Here is a 19,332-nt window from a genome sequence, read left to right on the forward strand (position 1 = left end):
ACTTGAATGTGTAACTTAAAATAGTTTATTAACAAATCCAGGGTTTTTAATACAAAATGTGGAACACTCACTCTTGCTGTGTACATGCACACGTATATATAGTTAGAAAAGCCTATGGCTGGCTTTTTATTTTCCACATATATAGGTATAAATCCCTGAGAAGCCCAGTATAAATTGTGCTCTTAGCTTTGGATTACAAACAGCTTCGTTTAGGAAACCACGCAGAGAAAGGTATTGGCTAAGGAGGTAAAAATATTTTATTTCCCTGAGAAAACAAAGTGGTTGCTATGGGATAGAAAATTATCTAATGATGGCTTTCACAGAGATGTGCAACTGACTGGAATTAGAATATTCAAACCACAGTGGGCAAAAATGTTTATTTTTCTAGGTTATATTTGTGGAAGATTTTTCTTAGTGGAGATCTAGAAACTTTCAAGAACAATAAAGAAACAGATATTTTTCTGTAGGGTACAATGTAATTGTTTTTCCTTTTCAGTCCTCCTCTGCAAATGAAACTTTTGTTTAGTCAAACTGCTTTTAAATACCTGTGAAGAAAATCACAGTCCTTGTGAGTGCTCAATGATTTCTTGATGTGTCACCTCATACAAATAATGACTTTTTGTGTGTGTGCATGTAGCAATATAATTAAAAATCTAAGCAATAAAGAAAAGTTATTATCTAAATTTAACAATAACCTGCTTAAAAGGTATTTTTAAATGGTGGAAAGCTTGAAATATGATGGTTTTTTAAATGCTGCTGTGTGAGATCTAAAAGCATCATCTTTCAACTTACCAAAGAGAATTATTGAGTCCAAGGCAGCTGGGCAGGCTGGGGGTTGTTTGGCTCTGTGGAATGTGTTATGATCCACCAAAAGCTTCTAATTAACTATCTTACCCCATCCTCCAAGTGTAAGAGCTATGGCTTTAGCTTTTTTCCCATGATACTTCCTATGACACGGCAATTTTTAAGAGCCCCATCTTCTCCAATGGAGAGGCTACGGTGTCACACCAGGTCTGCCTACATGGAGACTGGTAAAACCAATTAATTTAACTACAATTAAGCACCAGGGGCATGGAAATATTAGACCTAAGCAGGTATTTGGTGCCTAATGCTATAGAAAGGTATGTTTTGGAATGGTTTTTTTTCCTGGTTGTATGCCTGGGCCCCATTGAAGTGTATCTTTCAGAATTCAATTAAATGGACATAGAAAACACATTTAGTGGTAAATCCACCATCCCTTGGCAGCAGTGCTTTTGTGGACACTTTTGCTTATCCAGAAGAATGACAACCTGGCATATCCAGAAGTTGTGTAGAGGCTTCTCAGGTGAATCTGCATGGAATGTCTTGTTAGCTCTGTAATTCTTGCCTTGCCAGACCCTCCTGACTCAGAAATCATGCATAAGCCATGTTCTCTTTTGCTCCTTGATCTGGGAATATGCTGCAGAAATGCCCAAGCCCAGCAGCACGTGCTGGATTTTGCTCTGTGCTTACTGCACTGAAGTGCTTTTGTTGCTCACATGAATTACTTAGCACTTGTACTCTTTTTAAAAAAAGATCTTAATGTCCTCCCTAGCTTATTATGGACACTAATTTCTAATGCCTGTAGATTAGTAGTAAGTGCCTTGCTAACGCTTGAGAAAAATTAGTCTGTTCTTGAATGAGAAAAAACCGAATGTTTTCATTCCTTTCATAACTTTATTCTCTTAACAAATTAGAGGTTTTTGTTATCCAAAGAAATTTCTGCTGTGGTCATGCTTGGAAGTTCCACTAGCTGTGTGTGCCTTGCATAACTGCATGCAAAAATTGCTGCTCTGGATTATCCTGCTTTTAGCATGAATAGCTTAGGATGTGATCTTGCAGCATGATTAGCCTTCTGGGATCCTCCCAAATTCCCTGAGTTTCTAGCCTGTAGTATCAAGCTAGCTAAGTCTTACTTGTACTAGTGACAGGCTTTTTCTGAATGTGCTGTATTTTGAAAAGTTACTAAAGTCAACAGTCCTGTGAGAGAGACCATTTACTGTTGAGTGTGATGTTGATTTCTGTCCTTAGTGTGTTTGTGCCTCCATTTGCTCAAAAATATCCAGTTATTGCCATCAGTAATAAATTTCTGCTTTGTTTCAGTTTCCTATCTCCTTTTCCATATTTTTTCACAACTGTTCCCTAAATTTTGTCTCATAGTAATCCTGTTGATTCATGTTGAACTACTTCATCCATTTTTTACAGTGTCTTTACTCAGTTCCTGCATTACAGGCTTTTCTGTGGTGACAATGTTGTTTTCTACCAGCCAATCTCCTGAACTTTCTGTACTTACGCTCCCTTTATGTGTTTATGGGGTCTATTCATCACTGCTAACACAGTCCCTGGACCTTGGGGTTTCTTCTCTCCTCTTCTTTTTTGTCTGTATGTGTTTGCATGTCTTTCCTTTACAGTACTCCCTTTTAGTCAAGACATATTTCTTACCTGGCATTAACAGTTGTGTGTTGGGAGGTTTGTTCTCTAGGCATCACCTGCACTGGGTAGGTATTGAAAATGCAGAATATTGATAGATGCAATGTTGTAAAAGCCAAGAAAATGCTCCTCAGCCACAGAACAGTATTTAGGAGACAGCTGCTTCCCCCCCATCTTTTTTCCTGTAAGGGAGAGTGACAGAGGAGATAAGAAAGATCAATTGGATTTACAAAGGTTTTCCCAGGCATAATAGTGCATAGCAACAAAATCCCTGACAGTTCCGCCCTTTAAGGAGCACAGAGGAAGGTTGAAATCGGTCAGTGAACCTTAATTAGTGAGAGTCTAAAATAAAATCCACACTGAAACAGAGTAAGGTGATGTTAAGGAGAGAGAATCTGTATTTTGTTTATGATGCTATTTACCAGTAGCAATGTCTATTTTCAGAAAAGGCTATCCATTCCTGGCACAATGATCAGAAAGTCTCATGTAGTCTCTTCTAAAGAAGGCTAACAACCTTTAAATGCTAAGCTTCTTGATTATGTAAACTGAAAAAAGTACTAAGTCAGAGAAAATTCTGCCCATTCTTTTAGATAAGGGACCAGTGGAGCACCAGCTAAAAATGAGTTTCCTAGTTAATATTTGGAACCTTGTCTATTGAAGTACTGGTGATGTTTGAAGAATTAAATGGAAGGCTTACTGGTTGTTCTTCTCTTGGATCTATACTCTGGAGAATCTACAGTTGTGAAATTTTTCACTTTTCCTCCACAGATTATTCCACTCTCTTGTTGGATCAAAGCAGCAAAAGGGTTTTCTTAGTCTAGGTTGCACTAGAATACAGGGCAGCAGTGGAGGTAGGAATAAACTGCACTCTCTGCGCAGCTTTTGGGTAGAAATGGGACTTGTGATCATGATGGGCTATGGAGAAGCTGTTTGACTTCTACCTTACCTGTGTGCACTTCCCAGTTATGTGCTTAGACAAATCCATGAACTGTGGTTGTTCAAAGGAGTGATGGGGGAAGAGAACTACTTTTGAATACCTTCAATGCTTTTATAGTGTCCTACATAGGACTCTTGTTCTCTGTCTTGCATCATTCAAATGTTCCTTTTATTTCTTGACAGAAAACTGCTCCCATTAGAATCCACAGCAAAAGATACACCACCTTCACTGCAAGTAGGATTTAAACACTTGTGTCTTTCCCTTCATTCATTACTTGAAAACCTGTAGATTAAGAGGTGCAAGTGCTCCAGTGTCAGAGCTCTGTGACTCTCTCAGTGATGTAGGAGCTTACTCAGAGCCTTTGCTTTTTGTTGAGTTTCCAACATAAATTTAAATCGCTAATGAGTCACTCCTGCGTCTTTGTCATTTACTGTATTACTTTTGGTGGCTGTATGGTTTGCTAAATCCTTATCTTAAAGTGGTGGCTGGTGTTCAGAGACTGAGTAAGCTCTGAGCAGAGGCTGTAGGAATTGCACTTTACTCCTTCGTGCCATGTGCGGCATCCCAGCGTACGCTGCCTTCTTGTTTATGTACTACGTGACATACACTTTCCTGAGTCATTGAGTACTGTGATTCCTAGGCATCTTAAAGCAGTAATCAATCCATTTTCATTTTCTCCATTGAAAATCTCTTTCAGATTATATCTCCCAAATTCACTGGGAATCACTGGAATTTCGCTGTATTTTCTTCCTGTCTTCCAGTCCTTCCACCTCCATTTATACTTTATTTCTTGACCTCAAATGTATCCTGTGAGTCCCATTTATTTCTCCTCTTTTTCTGCTGATAACTCCTTTGATGTTCCTTGCAGCTTCCTAGTATAAAGTGAAGCATGGTGCTAGCCAGGGGGACTTAGGGTGAATTACTTGTAAATTTCTTGCCAAATTCTTGACCAGGAAAAATTATTCAAGGTGATTATATAGAAGTTTTCCTCAGCTTTATAGATTTCCATATATTCTTGTTCTGTTTCACTGCCCTCCACCATTTTCCAGCTGAGGGAATGGTCTTAGGCTTTCCTGATTTCCACTGGGAACATGGCAGTGAGAATAATCTGTGACTGTGTTTCTGATCCCTGTTGCAACAGAGGTGTCCTGGGGACTGTGGTCACCTCTCTGTTATCTCAAGCAGTGGTTCCTGAGAAGCCAGAGTTGCTGGGGACTCTTACGGGATTGCTGCACCACAAGATTCCAGTGAAATTTTGTCTGGTGTTCACTGGTAGAGCTGAGGGCTGGATATTTCCCTTGATTTAGGTCTCTACCACAAATATTAGTAGACAAAAATATGCTGCAAGTGGTTTGAATTTGCTTCTCAACTGAAGCTTCCTAATGTAAGATCTGAAATACATATTTTATGTTACCTTGTTTTATCTCTCTTATGTCCTTTTTTCTTTGGTACGTAGTATATTTTCCATGTTTATTTACTTTTTTGTTTATAAAGATATAATGTTTATTTCTTAAATTTCTCCTGGCCCTGACCTGTGCCCCTGAATTTATGAGTACAATCACTATCTTATTTTGGATGTGCTTCTGTAGATGACCACAGGCTGGATCCTAGGTGGCCAATGCCAGATGATGCTTCCTCCAGTGCAGTTTGCTTGTTGATACAGTTGTTCTCCTTTCTCTGGTCCCATTCTTTTTTAGGCTTTATTTGCATCACTTCTTGCCTGGAAGAAAACAGAGTTATTTTGAAACTTGAACACGGAAGTCAAATTTCATTGTAGTAGTCATGATGTCCGGGGGTGTGACTGCCAAATAATATCCAGAACAGTTCTATTTTCATAGTAATGTCTTGGATGTCAGCCATGCATTTTCCACTGAATTAATGAATATCACATCTACCACTGCTGCCAGAAACATAAGAACAAATGGGAATGCTTCTGAAATAGAATGTACGTAAAATTGCTTTTTGATGATCGATTTAAAGCTTGCACCTTGTTTATTCTTTCAGTTATTTACCTGCTCTGACTTACTAACCTATATAAACAGAGAGTCCTTTTTTGTATTCTTGTTCCATAAAATCCGAACTCAGTTGTCAGTGCAAAACTCGATCTGCAGGCAGCATCAAGAAACAGGGGGGGAAAAAAGGTCTTTCCTCAACATTTTCAAAGATTTTAAAACCCAAGTGATAATGTTGTGAACCAGGAGTAGGTATAGTATTGTGATATCACTTTAATCATTAATCCACCTCAAAGACTCTTCAGTGAGCAAGCCTTTCTTTCTCAATGGGATTAACCACTGAGAACATTACAAATGCTGCAAACACCTACATATTTGTACAGAGATAACCCCCTGTTACAGCAGATACTTGCTTTTTTTATCTTTTCTTAGTTATACCAGCATGATTCATTAACAATTATTTTTGAGATGAAGAAATCTGGGCTACTAATATAATTTAAAATGCTGTTACTTTAATGAATAAGTCAGCAGTGTTTTAGTTTCTATTTAACAGCAAGTGTATAAATGGAACTAAGGATAGCGAGACAATTATCAGCTTAAATGATTGGGTTTTATCTTTTGAAGATCCTGCTTGATAACATGACTTTAGAGCTTGCTATCCTCTATTTAGAAGAGAAGATATTTTGGGGATCAATGGTTGCATTGCATATCTACAATCTTTAGCATAAAAGACAACTGGAGATTTGCAGGGAGAGACTCTGCTCAGGTAACCCAAATGTGGTCTCAGAAGTGTCAGTATGACTTAACTCAGTGCTCAGCTCCACTTTGGAGTTCAGGTGATGAGAATAAGAGCAAAGGAGGAATTCTTGGAGATCACTTATACTAGAAAAGAGGGGAAAATAGTGTGCATAGGATAATGTGGGTGCTATAATGGTGGGGTTCACTGTTGTAGTGGTTTGAACCAGGTTTTCCCCCTGAAGCTAAGAAATTGGTAACCCCCAGGGGTGGTAACACTAGAGATTTGAACTAATCTGTGTTCCTGTGAAATATAAACATACCACAACCAGACTGGAAGAGAGGAGTTGTAGTTTGGTTGTAGAAGTGGTAGCCATGTTCTGAGGCCACGAGGAAAGGGGCTTGGAGCCCCTCGGGGCTCTGCCCCCCCAGCCCCCGGCCCCCGGCTGGGGGGGGACTGCAGAGACTTGGAACAGTGTTAGACTGAGCTAAGTGTCTGTAGTTATGCTGGGAGATGTTTTCTCCACCGTGGGCAGCAACAGGAGTAGCGACAGACCAACACTGACCAGAGAAATGGTGGCACAGGGCCAGAAGAGATAAGAAGCAGCAACAGGGGCATGCAGCACCGCAGAGAGGACTCTTGGAAGGAGAGCTGAGAAAAGAGAGTCAGCAGCAGAGCTACAGAGTTTTGGGGGTAAGAACTGAACCAGACCCCCCAAACCTCCTTTGAGACCTCTGAGAAAGGAGGGACATGGACTCCTATTAAGGAGAGGAGCCTTGGACATGCAGCACTAGAGAGAGAGGAGCTGAGAAGCTCAGAGCATCCTGGGTAGCTGGACCGGGATGGAGAGGAATGCAGAGGGGGGTGACCTTGGCCGCTCCCCGCCTCACCACTGCTGCCAAGGTGGCAGCCTAAGGCAGAGCACAGGAGCTCTGCAAAGGGGAATCTGAATTCCCTGAAGATACCAGACTGTCAAAAAGACCCCCTGTACTTCGTGATATGACCATGGTGGAACGACCTTTGTCTGGGGTGAACATAGCCCATGGAAGACCCCTTTGCCTGCGTCAAGGGGCCGAGAGGGGCTTGGATACCCCCCTCCTGAGTACTGGCAGAGATCCAGCTATCAGCTGCTGCATGTGAAGAAGACAGATTGCTGCTGTAGAAGATACTCCTGCTTAGAGACTGGAAGGGATCTGTCCTTTTTCCCTCCTGGACTTTTATTTGGAGGGGAGAAGAGATCTGATCCATTGTAAATACTTATGTCATGGTAGAGATAGTTGTGATCGTGTGTATAATGTATTATAATATTTATTTGTACAGTCATTGTAATATATTCCCTTCCCCCCATTTGGAGTCTGGTGTGTTTTGTCTGGAAAAAACCCATCTCACATTGGATTGAGATGTGACAGGGGGCTAGGACTAGAGAATTAGATTTTGGGGATCTCAAACCATGACCATAGTTTTTTGCTTTCTCAAGCGTTGTGCAAGTCTATGGGATATGGATGTCTTACTGGCTTCTTTTACACTCACAACCCCCAGAAGTATCCTCTCCTTAAATTCTCTTCTCACTGCTTGCAGACTCACGGGCTTCAGGGAGGCTGCAGAGTCAAAAATTTTATTCTCTTGGTGCTTAGTTTATTTTTTTGTTGGTAGTACCTCTGCCAGGATAAAAGTGGGCTCCTTTTGCTCTGCTCTAATGTAAGAATGAAAGTGGTAATGCAAGTTTTTTTGTCATTAAGTACATCATAAAGTAGTGTGTGTCTCTGGGAAGGCAGCCAGCAGAGTGAAAAGCTTTCACAGTTCTCTAGTTCCTTTCCAGCCCAGCTATGTCTCCTCAGTAAAATATTGTATTCTTTACTCCATGAAAATATTATCCTCAAAGTGCAATAAGGTGTTAAAAAATTATAGCAATGTCATATTATCAGCTTGATTGTTCCCTCCTCTCTTCACAATTAAACTTTGGCATATGAAGATTGGATGATTTTTTTTCCCACTATTTTTAAGTGTTCATAGGTTGCAACCTCCTAGAAATCCTTCTCTTCTAAAAACTGTTTTCTTTTGTCCAAATCCTCCTCTCCCTATCCATTTGTCTTGGTTGCTAATTTTATGTAGCTTTGCCATGGCGGGGTATCTTCTAGAAATTATCTCTTATATGCCATTTATTTCCTCTTGGCTCTGGGAGGTGGGAAGATTATCCTTTGAGAGCTGGTGGTGGAAGCAGTGAAAGGCAGCTGTAGCCATGAGAAGAAGGGAAAATGAAATTGAAAAATGGCAGTGAAGGACACCAAGATTTGAGAGTGGAAGATGAGGGAAGAGCTGGAGCTAAAGGAAGATGTTATGAATCTGTTTCTTTGCTGTTTTCTTATCATTCCTGCCTTGGCTAACTCACACTCATGCATGAATTTCAGCAAATAAGTTTGCCCAATACTCCCCACCCTCCGAATACACTTGTCTATGTAAGTTGTACTGGACTAACACTTCTGCCTCTGTCACAACATTTGACCACTTTGACCACTTACATATTTGGAAACTTCTACAAGAGTCCAATCTTTTTTTTCTTCTCCCATGTGAGAGCATTATACACTTTTCAGTTATGAAAATGGTGTTATTCAAATTAAAACTGACATGATCCACCAACACTTTTGGAAGCACAGATGCTTTGTCCCACTATTTACTAAAGAGGTTCACACTTAGATTAAAGCAGTGAAATCAGATCACTGAATAAGGCCTGGAACAACATAATGATTTAAGGAATTCATGGAGAGCTTCTGGGAGGAAGAAGGTTACACAGAGGCAAAATTAGATTGTTTTCTGTACAATACCAGAACACAGAAACACCATGCAGTCCAATACTGGTGCATTTGTTTTGCTAAGCATCTTGTGTGGTTTTACTTACCTTTGTTCTCCTCTGCAACATCAGAGTGCAACCCACAAACTTACACCACAACCCACAAATTCAAAGACTGCATCTGAGGCCCATCAGTGTCAGACATCAGAAGAGGAGTCAGGCATCTTTGTTTGCAGGAGCCACCAGCCATGAAATTCTCTGAATGACATGGGTTTTAATTTATCTTTTTCTTCAGCATAAACTGTGTGGGTTGGGATATGCACGGCCCCCTCATGTTAAGCGATATTTTTTCCCAACTCAGTGTATACATAATGCAAAGAATGACATTAATTTGTTATGTACTCAATGCTTCTGAGTGGTGCTGCATCAGGACAAGATTTTCTAGTGTATTATTAGAGGAGAAAATTTCTCCACCCTTTCACCAGCTTATTTAAAGAGCACAAGAATTTGTAATGGGTTACAATTTTATTTTATTCATATTTTCTACCCTATTGTTGGAGGTAAAAGAATGCAGCTTCAGGGGTTCACACTTGACTGCTTTCAGTCTGAGGTAAACAGATCCTTCTGTCCAGATACTGTAGAAGTTGTTAATCTCTTGCTTCAATGACACTTCTAAGTAGCTGGTTGCTGATAGTCTGCTGCCTTATAAAGATGAACCATTCTGGATGAGTTCTACTTAGTGATGAAAACAGACCTGGAAATCAGCCCAGTTCATATTTAAGAAATCAATTACAACAAGTAGTTTCATGTTTTATCAACTGCAAATCACCCTGTTGCCTTTTTTGAAAGGTTTCTCAATAACTATTTACTTTTTAAAAGATTCTCCTTTTCCTTGTCTTCACAGCCAGCAGAGAAAACTCTTTGTTATCTGTGTGCACAAATGTATGGAGGACAGACACAAATATTTACCCTACTTATTTGTATTATTCAGAGTAAGATTGGATGCTGTTTTCAACCCAAATATGCGTAATAGAAATGAGGGGCTGTGAGTGCTCTGGGAGTATAAAGTCTTGAGAAACCCTTGTCAGAGCTGGCCTTCCCATTCCAGGGTGAATGCTCTACAGGAACACATCTACATAAAATACAGGGGTTTATTTGGCTAAGTTGCTGCTTTTACATCAGTATATCTGTTAGAATCAAAGTGAGCCATCCATGTTTTATTCAGATAGGCTGCTTGCTTCGAAGTTGCTAATAGACTTGAATCATGTTTTTAAATTCCCCTTCAGCTATTGTAGCTTCCTCTCCTTGCATTTGGTTTTCTCTTTCTCTCTTCAAGCTGCTACTTGCAAGACATCTCCCTCATTATTGGCCATTGTTTCCTCCCTCCTTCCAGCCTTTCACACAGAATTGGAGGGTTTCATTTTCCCACCTTTTAACCTTCTATTGTTCTGCTTCTATCTGCACCCCTGACCCAAATTCCTCACACAAAGCAACCTCTCATCCTTGGGGACTGAGGTTTTATTTTGGCTCTCAGGTAAATTCTGATCTATCTGTATCACTGCAGGCAGAGCTTCAGATATTTGCAGGTACTGCCACATTGAGCCTGACAATTTTTCTTTTTAAAAAGGGAAAAGCCATGAGATTCAAGCTCTTTTGGATCATAATTTCTACTCCTATTACCTTCTAACCTATCAAACAGGTGACAGACATTGGCTCTGACATGTAACAAGTTTTAAGCAATACCTAGTAATTTTTTAATGTAATCTGAGTAGAAGATTCTCTGTCTCTACTTGATGTTCTATAAACATCTCAAAGTAAAGCCCTGAGGTGAACATGTCTCCCTTCTGCAGACGTGCAGCTCTTTGAGTGTTTTTCTTGCATTAGTGCTGTATTCTTAGTGAAGGCTTATTTATAATCATATGAGCACAGCAAGAAAGAAGGATTTTCATTTCCCATTATTTTAATTTCACTTATTTGTTGCATCTGTATATTCATCAACTTTTAAATTCTTTTGGAATGTACCTACAAACACACCTCAGATATTTTGTTATTAAAATACTTGGGAATTGAGTGAGGTGTTTTCTGCAGAATTGGAGAGCTTGGCAGTGGCCGGTTTGCTCCATCACACAAAAATTTGCCTGTGGTTGAGCCATCCACACAGTTGTGCCTGAGCTGAGAGCCTTCCCAACTCCTTGATGTTGGTTTTTAGGGATGTTCTGGGGAGAAGTTCCTTGAAAGAGCAGTGTGACACTGGCCCTGGTCACAGAGAGTGAAGTCTGGGGACGGTGGTGTAGCGGCAGTGCCCGGTGACGGAAGGGGTGTCTGGCACATGGCTGTGGAACTCACACTGCTATTTTTTGTTTTTCCTTCTAATTGATAGCTCCTGCCAACTGTTCCCGAGTCATCCCTCTGCTGTCCTTTCCTACACACAGTCTTCTGCCCCCGTTCTACCCTTCAAACTCAGCCTGTCTGCCTGAAGGCTGCTGGTTGATACCACTGGTAGCTGGGTGCTGAGAAGTTACTAACAGTGGCAACAGAGATTCCACTGAAGTTAGGGCAGCTAAGGCTCCTCCAGCATCATTTCAGTGGGCTCAGATGCTTCTCTCTGGTTTAACTGCAACTCCCTTAGAAAACTCCCCAGATTTTTTGCAGCAAAATAAAAAAACCAAACTCTTTGCTTTATAAAATAGATTGAATTTTTTACTGGGGTGGATTCCTGAATCTGTGTTCCCGACCACCTTGTGGCTTTCTGAAATAAGTAAATAATCTAGAAGCACTGTAGCAACCTAGTTTGGGTTCCCCCCTTTCCCCCCACAAAGAGCCTTTATGTACTTAACTGTCTATATATGAATCTCTCTTTTCTTGCCTAACTCTCCTTTTGGTGGCTTAGCATATGGGAAGCCTATTTTGTAGTGGAGAGAAATGCATTTATACATGCTAAGAACTGTATTTTTAACAGAAACCTTGATGTTAAAGGGATTTTTTTCTGGCAAGAACTCCAAAATTGACAAAATCAAACAAGAATAAAATCAGGACAGTCATAGCTGTGTTCTGCCATTATCTGAGGAGGCTTAGCCCTTAGAGGTGTTGGTGGGATGATTAAATAAGAGCTTTGGTCATAATTTTGTGCTTTTTTAAAGGCATCCAAGTGTCCAAAAATAGATCCTCAAGAGTATGTAAGTCACTGATTTTCCACAGATTTCTAATGGGGGCTGTGGACTCAAATCCCTATAAAAATTGGGAGACTGTTGTTACAAATATACAAAAAATGCTCATCAAAATTAACTTAGGAGCCCAATTTCTGTTTAAGGTGGTTTTTTCCTCTTAGACACATCCCCATGCAGATGCAGACACATCCCACACATTTTCCTGAGCACCTCCCAAAGGAGTAGGGAAATGAGAGTTTACTTCACCTCTGTTTAGAAAGGTCTTTGTGATTTTTAGGTTAAGAATGTTTATAGCTCATGGGTTATATTGGGTTTTTTGTACTACTATAATCAAATGATTAGGTTTTTGTGCTGAGACAGCAATACCAAGACTACAGTTATGAGGCAGAAAATCTTTCAGGAAAAATGGAAACTGCTGGAATGTTTTCTTTTTAAATTTCCCAACACCACAAAATTCAAGACTTCAGTTAAAATAAACAAGTCCTAATAAGCTATTAGTGAAAACGAGGAAAAACTCAAAAACTGCAGCTGCAACTATTCACTGACTTCCTTGATTGTCATATTTTCCCATTGTACAATAGTGGTTATTGCAGGAGGCTCTGCCATATAGGAAGAAATTATATTTCCTGCATTGGGGAAAAGACAGACAGTTTAATGGAATAAAATGATCAGTCATCAGCTGATACATCTGCTGGTGTAGGTCAGAAAGAATTGCCACAATTTCCATGAAACTCAATAATTTCAAGTGGCTTTCATATTTTTTTATGTTTTTCTAACACTGATTAGAAACCTCTAGATGATGAAATGTTATGGCTCTGGCAAGAATCTAATAAAAATCCCCCTTGGGATTGGTTTTGATTGACTACAGTTGCCTGTCTGTTTTTGTTTTACTGTATATGAACAGACATGAATAAGCACAATTGGGTTAACCCTGTCCTTGCTCTGCTGCTGGGATTAAAGACTTTAAGCCACTGACACCCCTGAAAAGGAAATTAGGATTCCATTAATACTCAGAGTTCCTTTGTCATCTGTGGCTCCAAATATAATTTAGGGGGATTGGATGAAGATATTCAAAACTGTAAAGCACAAATGCTTGTAATTCAAGTTAGTGGCACAGTTCTGGTGTAGCAGTTCTTGTTCTGGAAATTACATTGGTTCTTCTGGGGGGCTAATTAATGCACATATTTGTAAGTTAATGAATAAAAGTTCAAAGTTATTCTTTAGAAAGCTTTACATCTATTAAAAGTTAAGAGGAAGATTCTTCCTGTCAAATAAAGATGTTGGATGCTGTGTCCAACATTTCCCTCGGTAAGATTTTCACCTGCTAAGGATAATGGCTTTTAAAAAGAAATTGAATCAAAACATAAAATTGTATTAGAGAAGCATTATTTTCTTTATAAATTAGACACTGGAATGTTAAATTAAGTTTAAACTATTCAATTAATTTTTGCTTACTAGTTCTTTTTGCTGTTATGTTAACTATGAGATCATTATGCATAAAGACATTAAATTCATTTAAGTAATTTATTTTCTGTCTTGAAGCAGTTTTCTCATAAGAAACTCCCTTAATTTTCAAAATAGAGGCATTAGTGATCATCAGAGAACCCTGAAATGGAATAAATATTTATTAAGTGTTACATAGGTTACGTTATTTATGGCCAGTTTTTAATGTAGGTTACTGTTTTTTTTAGACATTGAATTTCCTGTTCTTTGATATCCTTGTATCTTAGATTTAACTAGATGCGCTTAGCATTTTTGTGATTTTTAGCATCTCCCCCTGTTTCTTATCTGCCTTTCTCAGTTATTTACACTTCCTCTGGAAGCATGCTTGCACTGCCTGGCACAGCTATAAATCAGTTTTTTTTAGAATTAGTACTTTGCAAACTTCACTGGTTACACCTTGTGTTTTCTGCATCTGCAGAAATTTAGCACTGAATTTAGCAAAAGAGCTTGATCAGGTTTTTTTCATTTTTATTTTTATCCTGTGCAAAAAGAAATTCTCTTTTATTCCAGTGCAATGGAAGGGGAAGGGGAAATAATTGTGCTTGTATCTCTGTTTGAGACTGGAATATAGGCCATGGGAAGATATTCTGTGTAGTGACAGGTTTGTCTCCCTTCTTAATGGAGTCATTGTGTGAAGATTAGTGTGACTTGTACTTTTCCTCAAATTGCTTCTTTGGAACATTGCAGTGAGCAAGGAAGTAAATAAAGAGGGAAAAGGGAATAAAGAGGGGAAAGGGAATAAATAGGGGAAATGATATAAAGAGGGGAAAGGAGATAAAGAGGGGAAGGGAAATAAAGAGGGGAGGGAAATAAAGAGGGGAAAGGAAAAGAATAGGGAAAGGAGATAAATAGGGGAAAGGAGATAAAGAGGGGAAAGGAAAGAAAGAGGGAAAGGAAATAAATAGGGGAAGGAAATAAAGAGAGGAAAGAAGATAAAGAGGTGAAGGGAATAAAAAGGGCAAAGGAAATAAAGAGAGGAGAGGAAATAAAGAGGGGAAAAGAAATAAAGAAGGGAAATTGAATAGCAGAAAGGAAATAGATAGTAAAAAGTGAATAAACAGCAACAAGAGAATAAACAGCAATAAGCAAGTAAACAGTAAAATCCTCTGTGCACCGAGAGTCAGCTGTGCAAATTTCGAGCTAAACACCTGTCCCCAGCAGCTCCCGCTGTCCAGGCTTCCCTGTTCCCAGTTGCAGGTGCAGAAGTGCCTTTTCCCACCTTGGCAAATCCACATGTTTGCCCCCCCGGGCTCTCTCCGGCCGCCCGCACCTCCCTCATCCCGCGCTGGCTCCGCACACTCCGGGCTGGGAGCGGAGCGGGAGCATCGTCTGCGAGGCTGTGGCGGCGGCAGGTTCACATGACTAATGCTGGGAAAGATAGCAGGAGCTTCTTTTTTTTTTTTTTTTTCCCTTTTTTTTTTTTTTTTTTGAGGAGCTCCAGTCTGTGCACAGTTGGCTCCCAGCTGACAGACAGAATGTGGGGTGGGCTTTGTCACCAGAACGCTGGGTACTGCATGCCCAGCTATGCTCGCAATTCCACGGTGCCCAGAAACCTGCTGCTTATGTCAGGGTGCAGCCAACCTGAACACATAGAAATTGGGTAGCTTGAATAATTTTTATTTTTATTATTATTTTTTGGGGGTTGTTTTTTTTTTTTTTTGCCTCTTTCTTCCCAGCAAAGGTTATGTAATGAGGGGATTGCTGCTAAAGTAAAAAGGGAAAATGAAGTCTTTGTTAAATGCCTTCACAAAGAAAGAAGGTAAGCGATGAAAGCAGAACACTTTGATGTTTCAGACCGGTGTTTTCTTGTGTACATTGAATATGATGGGTTTAGTGACTATAATTAATCAATTCCTGCAATTTCTTTTTCAAAATTATTTGATGTTAGATGGTCCATTAAGGCAAGTGTTTATTAAAGCTGGATGTGACTTTGTTCCTTTTAGGATTTTCTCTGAAGAGTCAAGTAGTTATAGAAATGTTTTTGTTCCCTAAGAAATGCATTTGGAGACACGTTAAGGATTTTCCAGGGTGAATTTTGTCAGTAAATGGTGCTGAATTGCCCCTTCAGATGTATGAAGTGCCAGGAATAGAATTGGGAGAGCTGGAGAGAGGATTGTATGGTACTTTCAAGTATGCTTTTAGGGATGATAAATTTAAACTTTAGGAGCATGTAATTAGTTCAGGCATTTTCATGTCATTTTATATCAACTGTTTTTCCCAGACAAGTTTGCAACAGTTAGACTTACAGTTCTGAATGTGGGAAATATTAGGGAAAATCACTGTCTGACTGGGATTAAAGCGTGGACATTTGCATTTCATCATATTGTGTTGTAGTTATTTTAATTTTATTATTGTGAAATTAATATAAATAATGCCGATAAGAAGAAGCTAAAAAAATATCCACCCACTTACAGTTTGCAGATTGCTGGGGAAAAGAAACAGTTGGGTGGAATATTAATCACTTCAGGCTCCGAAATGCTTATTTTTAACTCTTTCTATAAAAGATTTGTGTTAGACAAGCGTCAATTGGTGTAATTAGTTGTCCCCTTTCCTGATTATTTCCTATAGTAAAGGCTAATTTTGCTCGTAGTTCCCTCCTTAAGAACAGAGCATTAATAGCAAAGCAAAAGCTAAACTCTTAAATGAGCATGTAAAATCCTTCTAAGGCACATAAGGGAAAAAGAAGACAAGGGTACCTGGAGAGTGGTTTCTCAGCTCTGTTGGTATAAATGTGCTCAGCAGCTCTCTGTCCATCTTGTCACCCTGGCCCTCGTGCTCTCTCCCTTCCCACCAGGAGATATCCCACCAACCTCTCCGGAGTCCCAGTAAACATCTCCAAACCATTGGTAAAATTTAGTTTTATCTATCTGTGGTTGGAAGGCTGGGCAGGCTGCTTGGAGTGTCACCTGTTTAGGTTCATGGAAAATTAGAATCTAAAGGTCAGACTCAATTTTTGCTGAATCCAAGGCAAACTTTGGAGACCCTGAGACAGCAGGATTAGACCTTCAGGTAGCAAATGTGCCAAACATTCCCTATGTTCAGTTTTGTGTGCTTTCTCCTTGACTGGATTCTGCTCTATTGTACCTGGGAAGGATCCTTATCTTCAATGAAGTAATTTCTAGAGTCAGATTCCAAGTGCCAAAAATATAGGAGTGCAGAAATGTCACATCTCTGTCCCCTACATCTACCTAAGGATCTGTATATGCCAATTTGGGAACTAAATGCTTAGAGTTTTCTTTAAGTTGGCACTAACCAGGGCTTTTACTGTGACATCTAAAGCACTCGGGTGCTCTCAGTGACATACTCAGCTGCTTTGAAACCTTAAAAAAATATGAAATGTGAAACACTTGAAATGCCATGAAAATTATACAGAGTTTCTGCCACGTTCCAGCATAAATATTGTATTTCTCTGCTTTATCCCCTTTAACAGCTTTTAAAGAATGCTTCCCTCATTTCAGCCTTGTCTCAAAGGAAATATGGAATTTAAGCCCTTTCTCTCTGCTCACACTGTTCTCTTGTTTGGTTGTTCTGATGTTGAGTTGTTTACTAGAGAAAGTTTCATCTCATTAGAAATACAAAGGATGCTGTTTTAAAATATTCAGAATTGTAGTTAATCATAAACTGATTCTGGTGAAAATTATATAAACTGTTATTCTCCTTGGAGTTCCATCTCTCTTTTATGCTATGAGTACGCTCTCAGTTTTGCTCTGAAACCTTAAATTTTGCTTTGTTCTCTCAATTAAAGGCTCTATTTCAAGACAGGACAGATTGATTCCTATGTATATTCATATTTATGTGAATTTATTTACTTGCACAGTATGACAGACATTCTTATTCTGTTTTTTCTGTGGTTTTGAAGGATATTGAATGAGTAGACATTTCTGGCACTTCATAAATGGCACTTACTGGCACTTTAGACATGTAGGATGATATTTTGTGGGGCTTCTTTACCAATTTAAATATGATTTTTTTTGAGAATTACAGCAGCTCAATGAAGTCCTCAGAATAATGCCTGGCTGCCTTTTTTTAGTTTTACTATTGTGACTTTTCAGATGTAAATATGTGCACTCTGGCTCAACTCTTGTGACCCCACAAGCTCCACTGAAATAAATTAATGAGGGTGGTTGCAACAGTGGGAAGCAAGTCAAGAACGAGTTTTTGTGGTCAAATTCTCTATTACCTTTTGATAGGACAGGAAATATCACATCTAGTGATGTCTGGGTGTCTTTTTATGAGGAAATTTGCCTTTTAAGTTGCACTCGGAACAAACTACTACAGGGAGAAAAGGTGATCTGGACAGCATTATCTGCTTGTGCAAGTGTACCGGGAGCACTGATGAGGGGATGGACCCTCTGCTCTGTGTCGGATTTTTACTGCCCTTGCCTTGTTTGCTGTTGTGACTATTTCATTAATAAGTATTTTGCAGCCTTTGGATACAGTCATGTTCCCTTTGGGACACGGCACGTGACAGTGAGTGTATTCCCCTGGGGTAATATGTTCTATATACAATAGTAATTGATGTGGTAGAAGTGCCTAGATTAGAAATAGGGGAATACCTGGGGATTACAGCAGTGTAATAGAGTTCTGCCAGGAGAAGAAGCCGTGTCCTCAATTTTTAACCTGAAAGATAGGGATAAGGTGATTATTAACACTACAGATTTCAGGTTAGGCCTGAACTTGTGAGGGACCAATTTGGGTACCAGCTGGGGGGAAGGAAGGTGCAAATTCATAACTCAGAAATTCTGCTGGTCAGCCCTGTTCTGTGCCTTCCTAATAGAACGTGACAACACAGCATGAAAATGAAATTTCTGAACGTCCAACTTGGCAATAATGAGGTGAATCCCATTTCCTAGACCATAGTTCAGGCTATTCAGCTTACTCCTGACACTAGTGTTGCTCAACTATTCATCCAAGCCAGTAAACAGGTTCATGTTGCTCTGTTGTTTTCAATTTTACTGATGTTCTGAGGATAATGAGTTCGATCAGCTCTGCTGGCAAGGTAGAGTTTCTGTCTCTGCAGAAGAAACAATGCCATATGTTGCTGAATTATATTAATGTGGTGGTAAACACATATGAGTGGTGAAATCATCTGAGATTACCCTGAATGCCTTTCTTCACACAGTGCCCTTTAGGGAGGCTCCCACCTATTCCAACAGAAGGCGGAGACCTCCGAACACCTTGGCAGCCCCTCGGATCTTGCTCCGCTCCAACAGCGACAACAACCTGAACATCAACAACCTTCCTGAGTGGTCAGCATCCTCCTCTGCCTCTTCACACCGCAGCCTTTCACCTCATCTGCTTCAACAGATGCAGAATAATCCCAATGGAACTGTAAAAACCGTGGGGAGTTACACTCCGTCCTCCCGGAGCCGGTCACCATCCCTGAACAGGCTGGGAGACGATGCCAAGCGGCAGCAGCACAGGCACATCAGGTGACTTTTTGACTACTTGAGATATTCCTTAAGTCATTGTGCTGCATTGCCACATGTTTTATGTTATTTATATGCCCACTTTGCACTCTATATAATGTATAGGTATTAAATCTCAGCACAGTGGACCACGTCTAAGTGTGACTATTTTGATTGGAAGCACCGGTCAAAGCCAGCTGTTTCCTCACAGGGCTCCAGCAGCCAGGCAGGCTTTACAGTTCAGCAGAGCTCAGCAGTGACTTAACGCAGGGTTCGCACCTCCAAATCAATGTGCTAAGCTCTCAAGATCTTCTAATTGTTGAAATAAGGATTGGATTTAACAGCAAAGTAAAATGTTTCTGAGATATTGGTCATGCCTGGAATTTGTGCTGG

At 39.8% G+C, this 19,332-nt stretch overlaps 1 protein-coding gene across 2 annotated transcripts in view; it reads left to right on the top strand.

Annotated features, from left to right (window-relative positions):
* Nucleotides 1-19,332, top strand: part of SHANK2 (SH3 and multiple ankyrin repeat domains 2) — a 330,841-nt gene that overhangs the window by 101,063 nt on the left and 210,446 nt on the right. The window contains exons 1-2 of one of the 2 annotated variants that reach the window (XM_017826778.1): nt 15,203-15,290; nt 18,654-18,963. In XM_017826778.1, the coding sequence (XP_017682267.1) occupies nt 15,254-15,290; nt 18,654-18,963 (347 nt within the window). In that variant the 5' untranslated portion in view covers nt 15,203-15,253. Of the gene's footprint in view, nt 1-15,202; nt 15,291-18,653; nt 18,964-19,332 lie in introns of those variants that run through there. The other variant, XM_017826777.1, reaches the window with a different exon arrangement.

Source organism: Lepidothrix coronata, unplaced genomic scaffold (assembly GCF_001604755.1).
Source record: "Lepidothrix coronata isolate B3197 unplaced genomic scaffold, Lepidothrix_coronata-1.0 Scaffold130, whole genome shotgun sequence".
In the NCBI taxonomy this organism is placed as follows: domain Eukaryota; kingdom Metazoa; phylum Chordata; class Aves; order Passeriformes; family Pipridae; genus Lepidothrix; species Lepidothrix coronata.